Source organism: Lethenteron reissneri, chromosome 5, assembly GCF_015708825.2.
Source record: "Lethenteron reissneri isolate LAM-NWPU_2019-01 chromosome 5, ASM1570882v1, whole genome shotgun sequence".
NCBI lineage: Eukaryota > Metazoa > Chordata > Hyperoartia > Petromyzontiformes > Petromyzontidae > Lethenteron > Lethenteron reissneri.
Genome location: NC_083783.1, coordinates 5,355,980 through 5,381,541, shown reverse-complemented (window position 1 = coordinate 5,381,541; position 25,562 = coordinate 5,355,980). Strand labels below are relative to the sequence as shown.

Below are 25,562 nucleotides of genomic sequence, written 5' to 3'. Positions count from 1 at the left end.
CTTCTTGGTTCTTTCGGTAAAGTCACGTAGAATGGAAACAATAAAAATAATAAAATAAAACATAATAAAATAATTCTCACGACGTTTCGGCCACAACGCAAGTCTTCACCTGATGGCGGCTGCTTGCGTTGTGGCCGAAACGTCGTGAGAATTATTTTATTATGTCTTATTTTACTATTTTTATTGTTTCCATTCTACGTGACTTTACCGAAAGAACCAAGAAGATGAATCCCTGCAGTCACGAAAGCTTTAAATCGAAATTCTTTCACGCCGTACGTAGCCAACCGTGCTAATCGGAGGTGCGGGGGAAGGATAACATACGAACACGAAAAAAGCAGCTCTAAAGACCTAGATGATGTAAACGTGCATAGCTCCAGTGGCTTCCTATTATCGGAAGGAAGAGCGTTCCAGACAGCCGCAGAAGTGCATCCGAAAGCGCGCGATGCAGTGACCGTCTTTGTTCGGCGGCGGAGCAGAAATCCGCTGCTGCGAGGATGGCCGGAGTTTGCGTGATGATGGTTTATGCTCCTTGATGAGATCAGCGACGCCTTCACTAGAGGGAGCTCTAGGGAGCCCCTACAGAGGGGTTAATTGGTCTCCTCTTGCACTCTATGGCCAGGCCTTCTGTTATGAGTTGGGAGTATCCACGCTTTACCCCACCACACACGACTTGCCGACTGACTAACTTTGGCGAGCCCAATGTATACTGCTGCTTATTTTATTCATAATATAGGTTTTTGGGTCAGATCGCGTTATTTATAAATGTGTCGTAACCCTCCACCACCCGACACGGCCAAACAGTAAAAAATGTGTCACGTTTCAGTGAATTATTTTGTAATAATTCACTTCTTTAAATTATTTTGTCCTTTGAAAAACGTGACACATTTTTTACTGTTTGGCCATGTCGGGTGGTAGAGGGTTACGACACATTTATAAATAACGCGTTCTGACCCAAAAACCTATATTATGATTAATATTGGTCGCGAAAGCCTACGTGCTTATTTTATTAAGTTTAATTGATATTATTTTATTAATTCCCTTCTACGTGACTTTACCGAAAGAACCAAGAAGATATACTGCTGCTGTTGGAGTGGAGTTGGTGGGGGGGGCAGGATTAGGATTTGAGAAACTTGCCCCGTTGTTTAAACTACTGGGTGGAATCGAACCGACGACCCATGGATTGCAGGTCCAGTGGTGCTGCTCACCGTGACATCACTGGCAGCAGCAAAAAAAAAACCCGAGTTGACCGTAATTTGGCGGGGAGGGTGGGGGGTAAGAACTAAAATACATGAACAAATTTGAGACAATGACAAGAGAAACTCCCTGGTGGCTGTTGGGGGACGGGGGGGGGGGCACTACAGCCACAGTGGCCTGCCCTCTTCCTCCACAGAGCCCTCCCCGGGCCTGCCCCCCACCCCCCCGTCGTCCCTACGTCCCTGCCCTAGGGCTCAAGCGCCCGGCGCAAATTGAAACCAAACCCTCTGCATACCTCCACTGCTACAGCCGCGGGGCAAGCGGGCTCACGCCCCCCCCCCCCACACGCTCGCACTCCATCGCACCCCACCGCCCCCTCGTCCCCGTGCCTCTCTGTGCAGGAGGGAGTGCTCATTATTTATTAAATGGCACCGGTTGCGCGTTGCTGTTTTGTTGAGTGTAATGGTGTGCGCATGTGTGTGTGTGTGTGCGGGTAGTGTAGCGGTTTAGCTCGCTGCGTTTCGAACCCGGCAACCCGGGTTCAATTTCCGCCAGAGGTCGCAACTGGGTACCCGATACCCGTACCCTACTCGATACCCGGCTACCCGTACCCGGCCAGGTACGGGTACGGGTACCCGTTTGCGACCCTGGTGCGGCCGGGTACGGGTAGGCCGTGAGTCACTGGTGAGTAACCGTTTGTCACTCATTTCGGGTAGGGTACGGGTAGGGAACGGGTACCCGTACCCAGCCGGGTACGGGTACCCATTTGCGACCCTGGTGCGGCCGGGTACGGGTACGGGTAAGGAATCAAAACCCGTTTGCGACCTCTGATTTCCGCTCGGGGTCACCAACACCGGTGATGGATATTTGAACCGATGCCAGGCCTACCCGAGAAAGACTCCGCCTCAAATGAGCACCTGGCGCGGTGTGTCAACATCGCACGGGGAGACAAAGGCGGCCGGGCCTGGTGCTGGCCATCCGCCCCCTCGTGTGCACTGCCAGCCTTCATAGGTGCCGGGCACTAACAGCACTTGGCCCAACAGTCTCATAGAGCTATAGAGACCCTGATGCCTGTATATTTGGAGTTTGCATGTTCTCCGCATGAGCATGTAGATTTTTCTCCGGGTCCTCTGGCGTTTCCCTCCACGTTTAGAATCAACATCGCGCGTTTATAGTATTCGGCTGTTGCTATAAATTTCCACATGATAAAGCCACTTTGGTGAGCTATCATTTGTGGCCAGGTCAGTGGGCCTTACCTGGTAAAAAAAGAAGTAATATTCAAAAAAACTTTTTTCAAAACACGCTTTAATGAAATGTACCGTATTATTAATGGAAGAACTCCACGACTCCAGGAAGTGGCCCCGAAGCTTGCCATAACGTAAGGGGCCATGGTGATTTACAGCCAACGTCAGTTTAGCGTGGACAATTAGACCCAAGCCAAAACATAACACATAAAAAAGAATGTTTTAAAATATGTTTTTTTATTTTTTATGATGGAATATAGTATTGTCATCAGTATGACATAAGTATACAAAGTTTGCAGTCGATACCACATTGGGAAGTGGGTAAAAATTGAGTTACAAGATTTGGGGATACAACAACAACAGACAGAGTGAGTTAAATAAAAGCGTATAATAATTGTTTTAGTTTACCTGGCTATAACCCATCCAAGCACTCACGCGGCTCCACCCTGCTTTGCTTCCATGAGCTGACGATATTTTGTGGCATTTAGGGCGATTAGTCATTGGCACACGGTAGGTGTGTATGCGCACGTGTGTGCATCTTTGTAATCTTTTTTTTATTGTTTCTGGCAGTCAAAAAAATCATAATCTGTTTCCGGAACAAAATATACATTACACATGAACACACAATACCCTGGGGGCACCCCATTATTATTATGATCACACAAGTTCGTGATTGTGTGTGTCAGCCAGTGGTGTAATGTGGTTGGCATGGGCCCTGGTGAAAGAACTTAAAAATGAGGGGGGGCCCACCTATCGAATTCACCCTCCCCGACCCCCTCCCAGGCCTGTGGGTCCCTGTGCAAATCGCACCGCCTGCACACTCGACACCCATGGCACAGACCGAAGCCTCGTGGACTTTCCGTGTGGCTCTACGGATCCTCTTCATTTCACACCGAAACCCACCGTTGATCGACTCGGCCCGTCCCCATGAGTCACAGCGACCAACACCGAGCCCAGTGGCGTAGCGCGGTTGGCATGGCCGCTGGTGCACGGAATTCAATGCGTTCCCCCGCTCGCCCCTTTACAATTCCCTGCCCACTCTCACCCCCCCCCCCCCACCCCACTTTGTCACAGCCCGTCACTTGCGGCCAGAGGTCGCAATCGGGTACCCGATACCCATACCCTACCCGATACCCGGCTACCCGTACCCGGTCGGGTACGGGGGTACGGGTACCCGTTTGCAACCCTGGTGTGGCCGGGTACGGGTACGGGTAAGGGTAGGCCGTGAGTGACTGGTGAGTAACCGTTTGTCACTCATTTCCCAACGTCTTGTCTCTTCTCACAATTCAAGTTCCTAGAATCAACCCACCCGCGCCTGCAACATGGCTTCATCCCAGAGGTCGCAATCAGGGTACCCGTACCCTACCCGTACCCGGCCGGGTATGGGTAGCCGGGTATCGGGTAGGGTACGGGTACCCGTTTGCGACCCTGGGGCGGTCGGGTACGGGTAAGGAATCAAAACCCGTTTGCGACCTCTTCTTGGGCCCCTCCGGCCTAGAGACCCCAGTGCAGTTGCACCGCCTGAACACTCGAAAGCTGTACACCTCTGGGTGGCAGCCACACAACATAAACTCCCCAATCGACTCAAAAAGGTAACGGAGAGTTAAACACGCGGCGAGAGTCACTCACCGGAAGAAACTACGACCAGATGCCGGTGAGATTTGACTACACACTAAGGTCGCATATCCGACGACCACATGCCCGCCCACACTCGGTACAACGTGTGCATGGCGGTGTGGCCAGCACCACGCCTGGCCGCCTTTGTCTCCCCAGTGGCGATGTTTACATACCGCACCAGGTTCCTCGTTTGAGGCCGAGTCGACCTAGGGGAGACCCAGGGCTGGTCATGATAATTAGTCACTGGTGTTGGCCGTGAGCGGGAATCGAACCTCGGGTCTCCAGGTTCAAAGTGGGGCACGCCAACCACCGGATTACCACTCCCCCCACACACAAAAAGACAAAGATCCCCCATATAGCCTGAACAGACTGTTGGAGCAAGTGCTGTTAGCGAGCACCTATGAAGGCCGATACGGACCACGAGGGGGTGGATTACCAACACCACGCCCGACCGCCTTTGTCTCCCTAGTGGCAATGTTTACACACCGCACCAAGTACTCATTTGAGGCTGAGTCGAACCCAGGACCGGTTCAGATAATCGTCATTGGTGTTGGCCTTGAGCAGGAATCGAACTCGGGTCTCTGCTGGGTACATAGCGCAGCGCGCTAACCGCTACACTACCGCTACCCCACACACATCTGGCTGCCGCCTGATGATGCCGGTTGTAATTACTTGGGAAACGTGGTACTCAGATTGTAAATGCTGTGGCTTTGCTCTCCAACACACCGGTTCGTGCTGTACTAGTAACGAATTGGCATGTTCTGTTTACATGACAAACCTCACTAAATTGTCTGCGTCGGGTGGTGGCAGGTTTAACGGACACATGTATACATTTACGCGATCTAACCAAAAAAAAATGCCCTATGGACACACACACACACAGATATACCCGCGCGCACGCACACGCACGCACGCACGCTGAGCTCTGAACCTCATCAGCCTCCATTCAGCCCCCAAGTTCTCCAGGGCAACAGCGATCTCGTGAAAGACTGCCGGTGTTGGAAGGCGGCCCGTGGCTTCCACGACACAAAGCGCCCCCCCCCCCGCGCCCGCTGTGGAGTTGGTGGAGTTGGTGGCGGCGTCTCTCTTCCCATTGACCGGCGATTTCCCCGAGCAGGAAGGGACTCTATTCTGTACCTCTGACCTTTTGTCACTCGTAGCGCTGCCAAAAAAAATCTCACTTCTTTAACGGGTCGTTTTTTTTCTCTCTCTCCTGCAGGCGTTACGCAATAGTGGCATGTTTATTTATTTGTTAACGGCGAAACCCCCCCCACCCCCGCTCTATTGAAATGATTCGGGGTAAATTTTGGTGAGAAGAGGTGGAATGATTGAAACACAAACCACCACACAAGCACCACCCCCACCACCGCCAGGAGATCCAATTTATGGTCCTAGATTTTTGTTGCAACGCTCCGGGCAACTGCACCACCTCCAGCGGCTGTGGGGATGACGTTAGGCCATTTTATTTGATACCCGCGTGGCTTAACACATATGCCGCGAGCTTAAGATTGTATTTATTTTTTGTTATCGATGCGTAGTTTAACTCGTTGCTGGCAAGACAACCCCAGGTGAATCGTGCCTTTATCGCCATTTTATTGCTACGACCAGAGTCCGGGTGCTTTGTTTATCCATGAATGCCTCAGGGAATCTCAAGATTTTTTCAAGATGGTCCTACCGAGTTTTTGCAAGAGAGAGAGGGGTGGCGGACGATGCTACTGCTGCGTGCGATCCCAGTCGTGTCATTTGCAGCTACATTTTCAGCATCGGGAAGCTTTGGTCCAATATCACGTTAACATGGTACGTGTTTTTTTTTCAATCTCTGGGAAGAAACAATAGAACCCCGGTGGAAAGCCACGCAGAACAAAGTCCGCGTAAAGGTGCCCCCCAGTTGGGAATCGAACCCAGTCCCCTCTTGCTTTGAGGAAGGATTTTTTTCCCACTGTGCCACAGGTCATGGCACCTCGATACCTCGGCCAAAGTCAACACAACAATTAACGGGCAAAACATCTCTCTTCCTCCTTCCGTCTTGGCAATGCTCGGACTTTAGGATTTTCTCCAATTGTCTCTTTTTCCCCAAGTTCCTGTAACTGTTCTCACTTCAATATTTGTTAGTTCTTGTCTGCCGAACAATCACTAATGGTCTCGGTTGCTAGCTTTTTAAAATTCTCCATTCAATAAGCGCTTTGGTTCCTATCTCCATAATAGAGGTTTTTTTTGGGTTAGATCGCGTAAATACAAAGTGTGTCGTTAAACCCACCACAGCCAATTAGTAAGGTTTGTCACGTCAACAAAACATGACAATTCGTCACTAGTACAGGCATGCCGGTGTGTTGGAGAGTAAACCCACAACGTCTACAATTGGAGTACCGTGTCATTTCGCCATTCATTACAACGAGCATCATCAGGTGACAGCCATAATATTGGTCGCGAAAGCCTACGTCTTAAACTGGTTCCTATCTGCTAGACCAGGGAGGTAGCAGGGCAACTTTCGGCTCCGGAGCCGCATGCGGTGGCTATTTAAGGACTTGCTGCATGACGTCGTTTATTAAGGACCCACCGTCTCGTATTCACCACACAAGAGCATTGCCGCTCTGGAAATATTGAGGGGTTTTTGTACCGAATTCCAAAACAATGCCTCTTGTTGTTATGTTGGTTGCCGAGCCCTCTGCGAGACAATTAATTGGTCCTCAAATGTAAAGAAAAAAAAGATACAATTTAAATATAAAAAAGAGGACTTCACGTACGACTTGGAACTCCATCCCATCATTTATTTTCCGAGAATCTCACCCAGTTCCAGAAAGATGCTTGCAAACTAGGTGGAACAACGGACGTCGAGAACAAACACCTAATTCGTGTCCCAAACATCGCACCTCCTGGCTTTGATATTCAAAAAAAACACACTGGTGTAACCAGCAATCCCATCAGAATATCAACGGGTCGATGCGCACACCTCCCGCACTGAATGCAAAAAAACACAACACAGCGGTGCGAATTTTGGCCGTGCAACGCAAGCCATGGACCACGGAGTAAACCACTACAGACTGCGCTCCTTCAAAAAGGAGGAAGAAACAAACGAAAGCGACACAAACTCTCTCTCGCCACGCCCCGTCGTTGTGGCCAGCAAGCCGCCACTGTCGCCCTTTCGCTCCTAGACGTGCTGTATTGACGTGCACACGAATGTACGTACCTGCGCACGCATGCTGAACTTCTTTCGCACTGTGCGTAGCCAACCGTGCGTCTTCAAGTTACTCTAACTACAAATTTCCTCGATTCAAGAAACGCGTTGGTCCCATCTGCCGCACTGTATCATTCGAGTCGCTGCCCGCCGCGTGTGATAGGCCTTAGGGCCAGTATATTTGGAGTTTGCGTGTGTCTCTCTCTCTCTCCCCGTGGTCACGTGCATTTTTTTCCTCCGGATCCTCTGGTTATTGCCTCCACGTTTAGAAACATGCATTAAAGTTAGTTAGATTGTTTTGCCACTGTACATTTCCACGTGATAAGCCACTTTGTTGCGCTATCACTTGTGGCCAGCTCGCTTCTGAAAAATACGCTAATGCCTCAGTGGGCTTTGCCTGGTAGGATGGGGATGTGGTTTAGTTAAATTTCTATATGTTTGGGTGAATTGTTTGCCTTTATTGTACTTTGCACTCCGTTTATGTACTGTCTGTTGTTGTAACCTTCTTACCCGCCCCGACAGGACACCTGCGAAGAAGAGCTTGATAGCTCATCGGATTCCTCCCGGAAAAATAAACAATTCCGATTCTGAGAAACGGCGCTCAAACGAAAGCCACCTGCGTGACCAAAAATCCTCCTCTCACCTGCCAGTGATGATGGTGGTGGGGGGGAGGAGGTAGGTTAGGTTAAACACGCATTTTTCTAACGTGCTAAAAAATCACCCATCTCCCCCGCCGCATACGTCAAATTCCCTGGCGCGTCTCGGCCGCCGCGGGGAGCGAGAGAGAGAAAGAGAGAGGAGGACAACAATAAAGAACGAGGCCACGGCGGGCGCCAGGTGAGTCACGCGTGGAAATCCAAGCCAGACGACCGCGGACTCGCACCTGCACGCAGCAGGCACCACGGTTGACAACAAAAACATTTTTGTAGTCGCTCCGATTGTCCGATGTGAGGCCCCCCCCCCCTGCTTGTCAGGGCTACCTGCAGCCGCGTGGCTGAACACAGGGAGAGAGAGCGCGCGTGTTTGTGCGGGTGTGAACGATGGCCACGGGTGGTGGTTGTGCGAATTGCGTGACGCGTTCGTCAAACCGCCGTGGTCGTTGTGCGGTCAGGTCGGTGACGAGACGATGGTGGCAATGTTCTACGCGTGTATGTGTGTATGTTGAACTTCTTTCGCGCCGCACGTAGTCAACCGTGCTAATCGGCGGTGCAGAGGGTGAGAAAGCAAGATATTCATCATGCAGCACGGGGTAAGACCTGTGCCTCACTGCACAAATGGGCCTGGGTTCGATTCCTCTCCCCTCAGTTCCGCATCGGTCTCCTCCGAGTAATCTAGTTTCCTCCAGGTTCCTAGATAATAATAAAAAAAACTCAATGTCACCCATATTGGGTAAATATGCCAATGCCGAACAATTACCTGAAAATCACTCAAATTGAGATTCCATGTAACAACATCACCCCTACACTGTGGAAATCTGGCAGGAGAGGATCTTCCTGAAAAATTAGCCTTGAGATTCCGAGGTCTTCCAAGGTAAACAAGCGTAACAACCAGTTAGAAAACGATCGTGCATTCACACCTCCATGTACCGCAAAGTTAATCAAATCGATATTAAATCAGCCGATCGAGTCGTTTCCTGAAGCGAATGCGTTCAAATAATAAAAATCTCCGCACGTATTACACGGCAAGCGCGAAGGAGGCATGAGTACGATTGTCCAGTGCAGGGGTTGTGAATGACAATCGAACTTGATCGGCTCCACCCCTCCCCCACCATTTGAACTTTCCAAGTTGCTCTCTCTCGACTGGGACAGAAGACTTCCTCACAATAACAAAATGAAGAAGCCGCACAAATTGATGTGGGCACGCACATGGTCGCACGCACATGGTCGCACGCATGCCTCATGGCGTGCCAAACCCACACATGCCAAACCGTTGCCAAGTTCTCATGGCCACTGGGAAAGCGTGCGATCCCGGGCCACACAAACGAAAGTCGTGGGCCCGGGCTGGCCTCCTGTGGCAGCCTTACGGGGCAGCACACCTGGCACGAACAATGGGGTTCTAAAGCCACGTAAAAAGCCAAAACGCTCATCGACGGAATTCACCATACATCTCAATGTAGCGGGTCAAAAGGTCAAGGCGATTTCTTGCCCTAATGAGCAGCGAGGTGGCACTCATCCAAGCGTTTACAGCCCTGAGGCAGTGGTGGAAACTCCACATTCGTATGGCGCGAGCGATTCCCTCCGCAGCACAAACACCTGTGGAAATCCCCACAAAGTGGTACCCGATTTATCGACCCCAGATGGTTGATGGGACCGAGTCACCTCCCTACCCCCCTCCACCCCTCTAATCTTCTGAGAGCGAGCCACTCACTCTTCTGCTGAGAAGACTTGCTGGATATGACGCAGGACTCTCCGGTAAGGGAATCTTGAGACTCAGTGAAGCTTTGCCAAGCAAATAAAACTGGAATTTAACTAAGCCTCACAGACCAGGATCCATGATCCCCCTGTGAACGATATGGCATGGGGAGGCTGGCCCTCATCCAAAAGTGGAATGACAAAGGGGCTGCACTTGTACATGAATTAATCACAATAGATTCACAGACTGGACCGCACCTCTAAAGTGGCAGAACAAACATCTCCGATGAGCATGGTTGGCTACGTACGTTGCGAAAGAAGTTCAACATTCATATACACACACACACCTGAAACTGTTCAACGGCGGGTCTGTGCGTGTACGTTACTGCGATGGATGGGTTGGAGCGGTGATGGAGTGGTGAGCGCAAGTGGCGGCTATCGACCTGGCGAGTTGAGTTCGTTACCCGGCCACGGCGTGCCGTAACTGTGCCACCACCACCACCACGCTGTAATCGCGCCACATGAGACCTGCGGCTTCCTGGAGCGGGGAATTCCGTGCTCGTTTGCGGTTTGCTACCGAAACTCGGCGGCTGGGCAAGGACGACCGCCCGCCCGCCCGCCTCCCACCCCCCACCATAGCTGGGACGAACGGTTGTATGTCGCGTTTAATTTCTCATCGAATATATTCTGAGTTGTCCGTAGACTCGGCAGAAGGTGGCACGTGACGAGTGGACGTACTGGATGTGGTATGCCGGGCGAGGAAATATTTCCTCGGTAGAAAATACACCGATTCGATATGTTCCCATGAGACACTTTTTGCCGGGCCTCCAAATAAGCGTGGCCATTGCCGACTCTTGATAAGATGCACTCCCAGAAGGCCATACGGCCAATGAGTTGTGTGTAAAAAAAAAGAATATTTAAATCCATTTTATGCGGAGAGACAAATATGGGCGATGACGTGGCCCAGCGGTTGTTGCAGAGGTTTCCGGCGGTTCAAATCCAGAGACCGCCCCGATTAACAATGCGGTGTGAATGAACCATAAAATTACGGTCAGTCTGCTCTACAGTGGACGTTAAAGATCCCCCGTGGCTTCAGTCGCAAAAGTAGGCCATTGTGTGCCCACGGGCTTCACGGTAAAAATTTGGCAAATTAACAAATTACCTCAACAATTACTCAATTGAAATACACATTGCAATCATCACGACCACCCCGACTGCAAAAACGTGGCAGGACTTCTCCTGAAAAAAAACCTAAGAGACAAGAGACTCTGAGGCTTTCCTGGGTAAACAAGCATTGCAATAATTAATTTAGTTACCGAGCGCTCTTTAGCATTCCCTGCGGCTCCGCCTTGGCGAAGCAGAGTTGGGGTTAGCGGGTCCAGAGTGGAGGGGGAGTGAGCGGCGGCAGCGGAGACGTCAGGCGAACCGTAAATCAAGCCCCATAATTGCTCTCGTTCCGTCCCACCCTTTCATGCGGCTGCTCCTACGCGCCAAAAGCCAAGAATGATTAGCGGAGACCACCGCTCCATAGGGGGCGGCGGGCGGGCCAGAAGACTGACCTCTAACCCTCAAACTGCTCAATGGGAGGTGGCCGGGCATCTCAGTGGTCGGCAACTCATCTTCTGATCCTTTAGAATGGCGAGGAATAGATCAGCAATGTTTAAAACTAAACTAAAACTATGTTTTATTTTACTAAAGTAAGAGCCATTGTGGCGATGTGATGGATTGGGGCTCTAGATGATTATGAGCAAAAAAAAGACGTGGACATCAAGATTGCTAAGCAATGGAAGATATCTGTTAAACTTTTACCAGGTAAGGCCCACTGAGCTATATAGCTCTTTTTTTCAGAAGCGACCTGGCCACAAATGATAGCTCAACGAAGTGGCTTATCACATGGAAATGTATAGCAGTCAAAAACTCCCAACGCGTGTTGATTCTAAACGTGGAGAGAAAAACCGGAAGACCCGGAAAAAAATCCACGCGACCACAGGGAGAACATGCAAACTCTAAATATACATGCGTCACGGTTGGACTTGAACCCACGACCTCCTGTATACTCAGCAAGGTAATTAACATCTCACCACCGTGGCACATTCGATATATACAGGGTGGCCCAAAAGTAAGGACACACAGGGTTATTTAATTTATTTTTGCACTGCCGTTAAACATTTTACAGTGTATTATTTCCGTTAATATGTTATGTATTATCATTATTAATATCCTATTTCTTCTCCCTGTGGGGCTCACCTCAATCACACAATGGATTAATGTTCAACGATTACACCTGTAACGTCAAGAAGAAAAAAAAAATCAAAACGGAGTTCATGCAGCTATTAATGTGAATGGAAGTCAGTTTGAACACGTGTTAAAATAAACAAAACGACCCTTTTCGATTTGTTCAAATAAATATATAATAACCCCATGGTGTCCTGGCTTTTGGATCACCCTGTACAGTACATCCACATTGTGTGCCCACGGCGGGTCACGGTGGGCGGCATCCCCCCCCCCACCAAGCGGTGTGAACAACGAGATTTGTGATGCCTTCCACACGCCGTCAAAAAGAGGTCGGCGTCTCTCATCCCTTCCATCGACGCCGCTCCCACCTCCTTGGAAAGAGGGGGACGGCTTCGAGGAGGAAACGAGACGGGGGAACGTGCTACCAGACTGTCTACTTGACAGACCTGTTCTCCACCTGAAGACGGCTGCTTGCGTTGTGGCCGAAACGTCGTGAGAATTATTTTATTATGTTTTATTTTTATTATTTATTATTTCCTTCTACGTGACTTTACCGAAAGAACCAAGAAGGTGCTACCAACAGTCGCGCGAGTCACGCAAAACCTGCCTCTGACAACACGACCCATGGTGGAGACCATCTATCGTGATAATAGGAATCTTGTGAAGCACTTTTTTTTTAAAGCCACTGCTGGATACAGGATGGTCATGGGTTCCATCCCATGACCATCCTGTAGTAGGCTTGCGCAACCAATATTATCCATAATACATGTTTTTTTGGGTTAGATTACGTAAATATAAATGTGTTGGGTGGTGGCGGTGGCGGGTTTAACGACACATTTATATATTTACGCGATCTAACCCTTAAAAAACCTGTATTATGGCTGCATATACGAGTTTGCATGTTTCTCTCCCCGTGGTCGCGTGGAATTTTCTCCGGGTCCTCCGGCTTTGCCCTCCACATTTAGAATCAACATCACGCGTTTAGAATATTTGGCTGCTATACATTTCACCATGATGAGCCACTTTGTTGAGCTGTCATCTGAAAAAAGAGTTATGAAGCTCATGTGGGCCTTACCCGGTAAAATAAACAGTCAAAATAGATGAAAGCTTCGCCACGCCGTGTCGGCCATTGGAGTTGCTTGACTCTACTTCACCACAATGGTAGGCGTGGGTTTGGTCACCCCAGGATGGGGTCAGCCATCCTCCTCGCCACCGCCGGGTTCACAGCGCAATGCGCTATCCACTGGAGCGACCATTGGATCCTCGTCTAGAACTGATGCAGTACAGCAAGCAGGTTCACCAACTCGCTTGCTGCGCTGCCACCTCCCAGGCCGATCTCATAACCCCCCCACCCCCCCCCCCCAGCGGGGTTTGGGAGTTTCGCAAATCTCTAACACGACCCGCGACGTACGCCTGCGAAGGCCGGTGGGCTTGGCCGTGGGACAAGGCGGTTATTATCACAGCAACTCGCCCACGCAACAAAGTTGCACGCGACATCCTCCACCATAGATACGGAGTCCATGACCGACTCACCGGAACGCGCCAGCATCTCGTCAACGGTCTCAGAAGCTAGGTACGATTTTGAGCCTGGACAAGTGCTTGGAAGGGCGACCCCCACCATGCAATGAAACGGGAATTGCAGGTCTGTTCCGGGACTGTGTCAGGCAGAAGGCGGTGTAGGAAAATCCATTGTTGTACGTTACTTCGATGCCATTAGAAATGCAGGTCCGCAAAGGATTTGCTTCACCGCTCTCACCTTCACAAACCCAGACTGACCAGCGTCGTGAAGTACACTGCAAAGACCCACGCGGCGTTTATGGAAGGCCCATCATCCAGAAGTGGATTGACAACAAAGAAAGGGGGGGGGGGAGTACACGAACTTGCTGCTAGAAATCCACGACTCCCCCCACCGCCCCCCACCGGTTCCGCAACAAATACTGCCACGTAACACACCGGTCAATCGACATCTCCATCGTAAAAATAACCTTAAAGCCCCCCACCCCCCCCCCCACATTCACATCGGCTTTTACAACAAGGCAGAGACAGGCAAACACCGATGCCAATTCTGAACCGCCATAAAACTCGAGGACGGGTCCCGGTTGTAAAAACGCACCTTAGGGGCTATAAAAATACTAAAAATCGCGGCCCTCTTCTTGTTCAAGTCCGCCGGGGGGTTGGTTGAGCGACGGGCAGAACGAGCGGTGCTGGAATTTTCGCAGGTAATCGACTCGAACAGCATACCTACCCATTACGGCCCCATTAGGGTCTGCCGAGCCCCCCCCCCCCCCCCCCGACAGTCCAAGCTTTGTATGGCCTGCGACCACGTGAAAGAACGGGCGCACGCATTCCTTTTCATCAACGTGAATGTAAACAGTTATGTGTGCGCGTGCGCGCGCACCTAGAACTGGGGGAGGGCGTGGGTGACCGTAGCTCTCTAGTGGTTTTATAGATCATCGATGTTATTATCGGCCATGATTTATCCACCGTTGGATGAATGCTGGCCCCAAAGCCGTTGCCATTTCTCACGGACGAAGCCCTCTTCACGGATGAAGGGCCTCCTCACGAATAAAAGCCTCCCCCAAACCGCCAACGCCAACGCCGCCTTTTAACAGTTCTGCGATGCACCGACCCACCGAGCTCCTGCACACGAGCCGATTTAAATCGCTCCATCTCCTCGGCTGACACGCTATCGAACGCATTCTCTCCTTTGGTCACCACTCCATCGTTATTCTAGATCATCATCCCTCCGAGCGACGAGTTCTGCCAAAAATCCACTTCCTTTTCTTAAAAATCGAAATGATGTCTAACCTGGGTAGGTATTCCCATCCTTGTGTCCCCCCTTCCGTTCCCGTCTCGTTTACTCCACGCGTGCACCTCTGCACACTTCTCTGTGCAATTTTCCAGATTTTGTTCTGCCGTGTTTGTCAAGGGTCCATTCTTTGGGATCTGTGTGTCCCAGCAAGTAATAAGCACCAATTAAAAACGTCTTTCGGCACAACGATGCACTGAGTCAGTCCCACTTAACTTCCCTTGATGTAACCCAGGTCAGCGTTGCAGAGATGGAATGCTTCACGCATCTCGAGTGGGTTTATTTCATCCCCGGTTAAGGAGACCGAATGACTGAACGGGTTATCGAGGAGCGGTCACATGATCCTCGGGGCTCCACAGAGCAAGAGGGGGCAAGAGGGGCAAGCGTAAGAATCTTGAAAAAAAACTTTTACAAAAATCTTGAAAAAAATCTTGAAAAAAATCACGGAGCTTCCGCCTACCCTGAGAACAGCAATGGCAGCCACCGTAGCTTACGTGACTTTACGAGATGATATCGGAAACAAGAGCGTTCCAGACGGCCGCATGAAGCAGCGCATCTGTGAGCGCGCGATGCGATTGACCGTCTTTGTTCGACGGCGAGCCAAAAGCCGCCGCTGCGAGGATGACCGGAGTTCCGAGTGATGAAGGTTTATGCTCCTTGACTAGGTCAGCAAGGTATTGCGATTCATTTGTGGCGTACACTTTGTGTGCAATGCGTGCGACCTTGTAATAATAATACAGGTCGCAGTGTCGCCATATCACGGCAACCGGAGTGTGTTAAGAAACCAGTGGCAACGCAAATGTGTCATGCGCGAATTGAAACTGATAAAAGAACGCTCAACCACGTATGCATGGTATGTGGTGTAGCTGTGTGTGCGCATGCGCGTGTGTCTGTGTGTGCAAGGGGAGCGGTAGTGTAGCGGTTAGCGCGCTACGCTATGAACCCAGCGACCCGAGTTCGATTCCCGCTCACGGCCAACACCAGTGACGATTATCTGAACCCGTCCTGGGCCTCCCCTAGGTCGACTCAGTCTCAAATGAGTACCTGGTGCAGTGTGTAAACATTGCCACTAAGGAGACAAAGGCGGTCGGGCGTGGTGCTGGCCACCCACCCACTCGTGTACCGTTCTGGCCTTCATGGATGCTCGCTAACAGCACTTGCCCCTACAGTCTAGTAAGGCTATACGGGGGATCTTTATCTTTGTGTGTGTGTGTGTCCATGTGTGTGTGTCCATGTGTGTGTAAGGGGAGCGGTAGTGTGGCGGTTAGTGCACCGCGCTACGGACCTGGCGACCCGAGTTCGATTCCCGCTCACGGTCAACACCGGTGACGATTTTCTGAACCGGTCCTGGGTCTCTACTAGGTCGACTCGGCCTCAAATGAGTACCTGGTACGATGTGTTAACATCGCCACTGGGGAGACAAAGGCGGCCGGGCGTGGTGCTGGCCACCCACGTGCTCGTGTGCCGTTCAGGCCTTCGTAGGTGCTCGCTAACAGCACTTGCTCCAACTGTCCGTTAAGCCTAGATGGGGAATCTTTGTCTTTGTTTTTGTGTGGGTGGCAGTAAATCCGCTAACCCCAATGCAAACTCCACACGCCGAGTGGGGAGCGGTGGCACAGTGGTTAGCGCACTTGCACGATGATCCCTGTAGCCCGAGCTCCATTCCCACTCACGGGCAACATTGGTCACGAATACATGAATACCCGATACTGGGCTTCTCCTGGGTTCACTCAGCCTTAAAGGAGTACCCTGGTACAGTGTGTAAACAACACCACTTGGGAGACAAAGGCGGCCGGGCGTGGTGAGAGCCACACCACCCCCTCGTGTGCCGTGTGGGCCATCGTAATAATAGTAATAGGCGCTCGCTCGCAGCCCTTGCCCCGGCAGTCTGTGCCGCCTATACGAGGGATCTTTGTCTTTGTGCAAGAGGCATTACGTCTCCTAGCCACTATGCAAACTCATTCGGAGACAGCCTTTGCCCTACCCAAGGCACTGTATCGAGCAAGGCGATGATGCGATTAAGGTGAAACCACGACCGCCAACGAAAACGGGTGCTTTTAGCATCATGAGCATCTTTTAATTATGACAAAACTCAGTCATGTGACTTCACCTTCATCGAAAAACAGCCTTGAGCCTGTGGTGAAGAGTCCACCACATTCCTATGGCGGGGGCTAGTCTATCCAAAGGCAAACCGCTTGAGAAGGCTTCATTTTATCAACCCTGGTGTGATGATGGGCTGAGCCACCACCTCCCCCCCCCCTCCTCGAAGCAGGATTTTAAAAGCGAAACTTTTTGCGTTCGCGAGCCACTCGCTTCCATCGCCGAGCAACTTGCCTGGAGGTGACAAAACTAGCCGAACGAATTCCAACAATCTCTGTAAACGATGAGAAGAAACTCGGACTAGAAAAGTACGCACAGGACTGTAAAATAAGAACAATACAGAACTGATTTCCCTCTAGACAGCGAAAGGCACAATTGTGACCACATGAACAGTCCTCCCCATCATGCCTTGCATGCTTGTGTAATGAGACAACTTTGGCGCTTTAGCCCACAAACTCAAAGGTCAAAATTGTGGCAATATTATTTTAAACGGCAGCAGGAAAAATGAGACAACCGTGCGCAGGTTTCGCCCGCGTTAAGAATCATCAGTAGAGCATAGCCACTGATGCTTACTACCGACCGCCGCCTTGTGCCTTCACGGGGCTTCGTATGTCCGAGCCTTCCCTGATGAACGTGCGGATGATTTGGCCCCCCGCTTTTGCTTGCTCCCATGACTGCTGGTGGAAGGTCCTCCCAACTCTGCAGGGTTATCATCTGGTCTGCTTTCCCACATCAACCATCAAACCTGTTTGCAGGAACATGCCCGACGTTGGAGGGAGTGGGAGGGTATACCCACGCTTTACCCCACCTCTACGTTATAACTGTCAATCAAGCAGATGCGGTGGACCCATTGGTACTGCTGCTGAATGGACAAAGGCATTGGGGGGGATTTAATAAACTTGATTCAACTTCAGTGCCAGGAGATGGAACGGAACTGGCAGAGAAAAAAAATTCCAAATCCAGTGTGCTATGACACCACGGACACTCCCCGACAAATCCACTTCGCACCTTTCTAAGCGACGAGTTTCTCATCAATTTAGGGGGCACAGTTTCCGTAAAAAAAAGGCAGCAAAAAGCCGCGCGCATGAGAGTGAAATGGGGATAAGAGAGAAGGGGTGCAAAGACTCGCCCTCTCCTCAACACTCCCAAGATTCGATTGCCACAATTCTAATAAAATATTATTCAACAATTCGGCGACTGCAGGGGCCTCTTAATTGGCCGCAGTGGTCGGGTCAAATGAACTTAATACGTACAACATATCATCCGTTATGCTTTATCCACTGCTGGATGAAGGCCTCCCCCCAAGCCGTCACCATGTCGCGTGGTAATGCGAGGCAACCATCCATCTGCACACGTGCCGATTGCATCGCTGCATCTCCGCATTGGACATGCTACCGGGCGTGTTTCCTCATTCGGATTCCATTCTTTTGTTAGTCTCGACCACCGGCTAGCAACCCTTGTAGAGACAAGTCCTGCTCAAGCCCACTTGTGTAACAGTCCGCACGATGTCTCCATACTTGCCTATGTTCAGCAATATGCAAACACATACCAATGAAAAACACCGACAAGCACACGTGCGATTCAATGAATGCAACCTGAGCTTCAAAATAAAATCTGTATTCAAATCGGCGAATAAATGAAACTGCAAACTCACAGATATCTACAAACACTTCGACCGTGATGGCCGATTCATCCGTGACGACATCGTATCTGTCGGTCGGAGAGCTTGACACACGATGTCACCTGGCACTGATTTTAACAATTCAAACTACTTACAGCCCAGTGACATCTTCACATGATGCTCAGAGCGAAAATGATGCAATGGAATACATATTTATAAAGCGTCTACATGCGACCGCACCTGTGGACGCTAACACGCAACACACGGTGAGCGACACGCACTCTTGCGAAGGCCAGGTGTGTGGGTGCTGCTTGCAGAAGTCAATCAATAGTTACAACTGAAGGATGGACCTTAAAGCGAGCTACTCAGTCGTACAACCAAGAGGCGAGACACTTTCTGAGGGCCAACATGTCAGGCAACGTCAGTCAAAATGTTGGAGAACACGTCATCAAGTCAAGATCAACCCACCGCTGGATGGAAGCCACCCTCAAGACGTCTCCATCTCTCTGGGTCCTGCAATGCACGAATCAATCGCGCAGTCTCTGCATTGGCTGTTCTCTCGGGTGCAATGCTCCTCCTTTGGGTGCAACTCTGTCCTTAAGTGTCAGCCACCGGACATCGTTCCTTCAAGTGACGGATCCTACCCAAGCCCACTTACTTTTCACAACAGTCCATGTGGTATCTCTAATTGTGCAATATGTTCTGGAATCAATATGCTCATCTCCTTCTGGTCTCTCACTCCAATTCAAAGCAGAGCTTCTCAGAGCTGCTTTTGTGCACTCTTACAGCGTTCGTTTCTAATATACTAATAGGGTTTTTCCCCTTTTTTCTGGCAACAAAACTGACACCTTTTGCAAGGAATCATGCTTACATTAACCACAATACTTGCAGTCAAATGCAAACAAAAAACAATACTCTGATAATTTATGCATTGTCTTTGAAACTGATTGGTCCACACCAGAGACAGCTTTCTTTGGAGCCTAGTCTCATATGGTGTTCGACCAAATGACGCCAGCAATGTCTGTCTCTGCTCTACGTTGAAGCATTGTAATCAACAATGATAACAACAAATAACCATTGTTTTTGAGACAATCTGGTATGTTCCATTCATTAAGTTCAGTTTTCTAAAAACACTCAAACCTGCTCTCATCTGCCCCCCCCCCCCTGCCATGTCCACCTGTAATAACCACCATAGGTAAAGTCACGTAGGTAAAAATAAGTAATAAAATAAAAATAGAAATAATAATAGAAATACAATTATAAATCACGACGTTTCAGAGGCAACACAAGTCTCCGTCATCAGGTGGGACCGTCACAGCTAGATTTACTGTACGTGACTTTACCGAAAAAACCTAAGAGTATGAATCCTTGCAGTCACGAAAGCTTCAAATCTAGGTACATATAACTCTGATGCGTTTTGCAGTTGTGTCCCTGCCAACACAGTGGCTGAGATGTTTACCACCTCGCCTGGTATACGGGGAGGTCGTGGGTTCGATCCCGACCCCGACACCTGTATATTTGGAGTTTGAACGTTCTCCCCGTAGTCACGTGCATTTTTCTTCGGGTCCTCCGGTTTTTCCCTCCACATATAGAATCAACACGCATTCAGAGTATGTGGCTGTTATAAATTTCCACGTGATAAGCCACTTCGTTGAGCTATCATTTTGTGGCCAGGTCACTTCTGAAAAAATAACTATATAGCCCAGTGGGCATTACCTGGTAAAATTAAAATAAAGCACTTTAGGTTAACAGATATCTCCCATTGCTTAGCAATCTTATTGTCCACGTCTTTCGTTTTGGTCATAATCATCTCGAGCCCCGATGCATCACATTGCCACAATGCTCGCGTGTGGAAGAGCCTTTTCAAGCGTGTTGACCAATGTGAGACATCTAGAAACACCCACACGCAGCGCTGTTATCTCATCATGTGACTATCACGAGCTCCGACAACCAAAGGGCCCTGCTTACTAACGTTACTTATTTATCCGGGAAAGCCCCAGCGAGCCTCGGGAAACTTTTCTTCCTTGGGAGGGTTCTGCAAACACATTGAGTTTGCTTGATCAATAACACGGATGATCCCGTTTAGTCGGTTCCCTGGCGTAAGCACGGAAGAAAAGAAATATCTCAACACAGCAAAGAACAAGTACAGGGTCCTGAAGGAATATTGCACAACGAACGAGGTATTTAACGTTCTAGATTTGAAGTTTTCGTGACTGCAAGGATCCATACTCTTTGGTTCTATCGGTAAAGTCACGTGGGTAAAAAATTAAATAAAAGATCTAAATAGAAATAATAAATAAATAAAAGCACATTAAATCACGACGTTTCGATTGCAACACAAGCAATCATCATCAGGTGTGAAAATCACAGCTACAATTGTTTTACTAAAGTGGGAGAAATGCCAGGGCTAAGGAGTTTATATAAGTGTGGACGTCAGGGACTGGGACGTGAGACTGTACAGAGGGGGGGGGGGGAAGCGGGCACGCGAATCGAAAAACAGAGGTGCAAACAATGTGGGAGCAAGAGACACCGGAACAAAAATAAGTAATATTAAAAAAAACTTTTTTAAACACTCTTTTATTGAATGTACTAGTAATGGCAGAACTCCACGATTCCAGGAAGTGGCCCCGAAGCTTGCCATAACGTACGGGACAGTGGCCAATTACAGCCAACGTCAGTTGACCGTGGACAATTAGACCCAAGCCGAAACATAACAAACAAAAAAGAATGTTTAAAAAAATATTTTTTTTATGATAGAATATAGTATTGTCATCAGTATGACATAAGTATACCAAGTTTGCAGTCGATACCACATTGGGAAGTGGGTTAAAATTTAGTTACAAGATTTGAGGATACAACAACAGAGTTAAAAGAAAGCGTGTAAAAAAACAGTTAGGTACAGGTGCAAGCAAAGCGCCGTGTTCATGAGCGGCATGGGTCATCCAGAAACGTTGAATTTCGTGGCCACCAGTGGGATTGTACCCATCATACTGGCCACACAGACGGGGTGGCACGAACCCAACCTTGTCGCACTTGCCCATCCCGTGAGCCCTCCCGGGTCTGCTTTGAGGGATGTTCCACACAAATCGCCCGCTGTGACGTTCGCCAGCCTGGGCATCTCGCATCGCACGCCGGCTCACGTAATGGGCACCGCTACCCCGGTCAGAGGGAGCTCAATTTTTTGCTTTTATTATTTTAAATTTTTTATTTCAATTTCATTTGATTATTTTTTATTTCAATTTCATTAGATTATTTTTTATTTCAATTTAATTTGATTATTTTTTTCTATCTACATGACCAATAATATTAATATTTCCCCTCTATTTACCGAATTATATCTCCGTCGGTTCCAAGCAAAACTTGGGGCTGCGTCTTATAATCCGGTCGGTGTGTGCGTGCCCCGACTCTCATTGCTGTATTGCCACACGGGAACCACGTTTCGGGCTTGCGCCAAAGTCAAATATCCCCCGTGTAGCCTGAACAGACTGTTGGGGCAAGTGCTGTTAGCGAGCACCTATGAAGGCCGGCAGGGCTCACGAGACGGGGTGGGTGGCCAGCGGCAAGCCCGACCACCTTTGTATTCCCAGTGACTGCACATTTGAGGCTGAGTCAACCTAGGGGAGGCCCAGGACTGGTTCAGATAATCGTCACTGGTTTTGGTCATGGGCGGGAATCGAACTCGGGTGGCCGGGTTCGTAGCGCAGCGCGCTAACCGCTACACCACCGCTCCCCATTACTTTGCGGGACACAACCACAGACAAATACAAAGATCCCCCGTATAGCCTTAACAGACTGTAGGGGCAAGTGTTGTTAGCGAGCACCTATGAAGGCCGGAACAGCACACCAGGGGGTGGGTGGCCAACACCACGCCCGGCCGCCTTTGTCTCCTCAGTGGCGATGTTTACACACTGCACCGGGTACTCATTTGAGGCCGAGTCGACCTAGGAGAGGCCCAGGTCCGATTCAGATAATCGCCACCGGTGTTGGCCGTGAGCGGGAATCGAACCCTGATGGCCGGGTTCGTAGCGCAGCGCGCTAACCGCTGCACCACCGCTCCCCACACACACACACACAGACACACACACGGGTCTCCATGTAAACGCGTTCAACGAGTAACGTTCAGACTTTGACAAAAGTTAAAAAGCGGTGGGAGCAATGGTTGACGCACTGCGCTGCGAACCCCACCAACCCGAGTTTGATTCCCCGGCCACTGCTAACATCAGTGGCTCTAGCGGTCATCTTAGACCGGCTCGTCCGTCACCAACCCATCCTTCACCGCTTCACTCGCCCGCCCTCAGCAATGACCGACGCCTTGAAGTTATGGTAAAGCAACATCCAGCAGTGGACTGAGACTGTGCTGTAAATAATTATTAAAGTTATTCGCTTAGCCCGGCAGAGAAGTTCGTTGCGGGCGGTGGTGAGGGTTAGGAATGCGGCCTAGTCAGTCACCGAGAAGCCTTACGTCTATCCTAGCGGTAGTAACGGGGAGAGGCAGGGGCACCCGGGCAGGAGGGGTCACCGTGACGGGGTCGGGAGTGGGTCTCGGTTAAAATCATCGATTCCATTGCAGAGTAACCACGCAGATCCCCTCACCTTCCTGAGCGTGCACCGTGGAGAAGAAGCCGGCCATGGCCAGCAAAGATAGCGGAGGGAGCAGCCGGACAAGCGGCTCCATGACCGCGCTGTGCAGAGCGGCATCTGTGAGTGGACCCAGGTTCGGAGTCGTGCTGTGAGGGCTGCAACGAGTTCCCGCCTCTTCTGCGTAGCCACACCCACCGCATTTGCATAACCACGCCCTCTATCATTTACATAATATTATTATTTTTATTAATTTTAATTTCATTTTTTCCCTACGTGACTTTACCGAAAAAACTAAGAGTAGTAAATAGGTATATTATTTCGATTTAAAGCTTTCGTGACTGCAGGGATTCATCTTCTTGCTTCTTTCGGTAAAGTCACGTGGAATGGAAATAAAGTCACGTAGGGAAAAAAATAAATAAAAATTAATAACATTCAGACTCTGTCGCCTCGACGGACCTGGTTTTTACCTGAGGACGGCTGCTTGCGTTGTGGCCGAAACGTCGTGAGAATAATTTTATTATGTTTTATTTTTATTATTTTATTACTTCCCTTCTACGTGACTTTACCGAAAGAACCAAGAAGATGAATCCCTGCAGTCACGAAAGCTTTAAATCAAAATTTAAAATTAATAAAAATAAAATAATAAAAATCACGATTTTTATTATTTTATTTTTATTAATTTTAATTTCTATATACAAATACTGTTTTCTTGGTATTTCTCTCACTTGGTACAGCTATCGTGCTGTGACGATTCCACCTGAAGACGGAAGCTTGTGTTGCCTCCGAAACGTCATGATTTTTATTTTATTTTACTTTGATTAATTTTATTTTTTTACCTACGTGACTTTACCGAAAAAACCAAAGAAAATGAGCCACGCCCCAATTATTAACATATATGATAATAAGTTTGCTTATGACAATGAATGATACCACCCCCCCCCCCCCCCCCCCCACTTACGAACATTCGACTTACACACTTTCAGAGATACGAACAAACCTGGTCCGTATGTCCAGTCGCCTGCTCGGACCGAAAGTCGTAAGTTCACCCGGCGCGCAAAGATGACGGTGGTGGCATCTACATCTGCAGAACGAGAAGAACCAGTGGCATCTGCAGGAGATTATACAACTTTTAAAGCCATTCGCTGTGTTTAGTGGACATGCGGTACGACATGTTTTGGAATCGACCAGAGTAAAGTTGAACTTATGAACAAATCAACTTACGAACAGACCTCTGGGACCTAACTCGTTCCTAAGATGAGGAGTCCCTGAACATGTTACTTTATTCTCTGGAGAATACGGGTGAGAAATGTCTATTGGCATTTGGTGGGCTTGCCCAAACGAAACACTCCCATCATCATCCTCAGCCTACATCTATCCACTGCTGAACAAAGGCCTCGCAAAGCGGTCCGCTACCTTTCATTGTCTCGTGATTGCAATCATCCATCCTCGCATTGTCTCACTCTGTCTCCGTCACGTTACTGCACAGCATAAAATTAACCCGTAAAAACAAAGTTTTTCACTCTAAATCCTTAATATGCGTGGCGGCTAGAGTCCTCTCGTCCTCTGGCTTGAGATGGCTGCCACCTATGGGTCAGATGATTGTCTGCCAGCATTAAGCAATTGGTAATTAAATATTTTTTAAAAATTCCCTAAACAGTGTAAAATTTTGGAAACAAATTTTTGGAAAGATTTGCACGGTCGTAAGCAAGCAAGCAAGCACGCACGCAAGTACGCAAGCAAGCAAGCGAACTTAATATAAAGGATTTTAAAAATTTTCACGAAAATTAATTGTCACACACAACGAGTCTGTGTGGAAAATGTCAGCTCGATTGAATCACGGGAAGTGGGTTGAAAAACGACCGAAAGATTTGCACGGTCGTAAGTAAGCAAGCAAGCACGCAAGCACGCAAGCAAGCAAGCAAGCGAACTTAATATAAAGGATTTAAAAATATAACATTATTTTCAATAAAAAATCCACTTTGTTTCCAATATGAATGGTAAGTTACTTGCTGTGGTTTTTACACCTGATGATGATTGCTTGTGTTGCAATCGAAACGTCGTGAGAATTGTATTGTTTTTTTTTATTATTTCCCTTCTACGTGACTTTACCGAAAGAACCAAGAATATGAATCCCTGCAGTCCAGAAAGCTTTAAATCGAAATTTATATCGAAAGTTACGAAGTGTTTACAGTATAAAATGTGTAAGTTACGAAGGCTGGGAACGCATCCTCAAACTACTGATGTTCTAAGTTACTCAATATAAAAAAAAGTTTAAATATACGAACGAAACTCCAGGAACGCATCTACTTCGTATATCGAGGTATTGCCGCATCTGTACTCTAACTGATATGAAACCTACACAGTCTGAATCAAACGATACAAATCATGGTTCATCTTAGATTTGCTGACGAGAGCCATTGTAACAAGGAAATGGATCTGAGTTCAATCTTGATTTGAAGCTTTCGTGACTGCAGGAATCGATACTCTTTGGTTCTTTCGGTAAAGTCACGTAGGTATTATTATTTTTACCGAAAGTAGCTTTACCGAAAGAACCAAAGAATATGGATCTGAGTTACCGGAGATTAACTCAATTAAGAAGGGATACAAAGTTTGGCTGATGTTCACATGAATGAAT

At 48.9% G+C, this 25,562-nt stretch overlaps 1 protein-coding gene across 2 annotated transcripts in view; it reads right to left on the bottom strand.

The window, feature by feature from the left end:
- Positions 1-23,091, bottom strand: part of LOC133351399 (discoidin, CUB and LCCL domain-containing protein 2-like) — a 52,199-nt gene extending 29,108 nt beyond the window's left edge. For both annotated transcript variants that reach the window (XM_061566569.1, XM_061566578.1), the window contains exon 1: positions 22,940-23,091. In XM_061566569.1, the coding sequence (XP_061422553.1) occupies positions 22,940-23,021 (82 nt within the window). In that variant the 5' untranslated portion in view covers positions 23,022-23,091. The remainder of the gene's footprint in view (positions 1-22,939) is intronic.
- Positions 23,092-25,562: the final 2,471 nt, after the last annotated feature.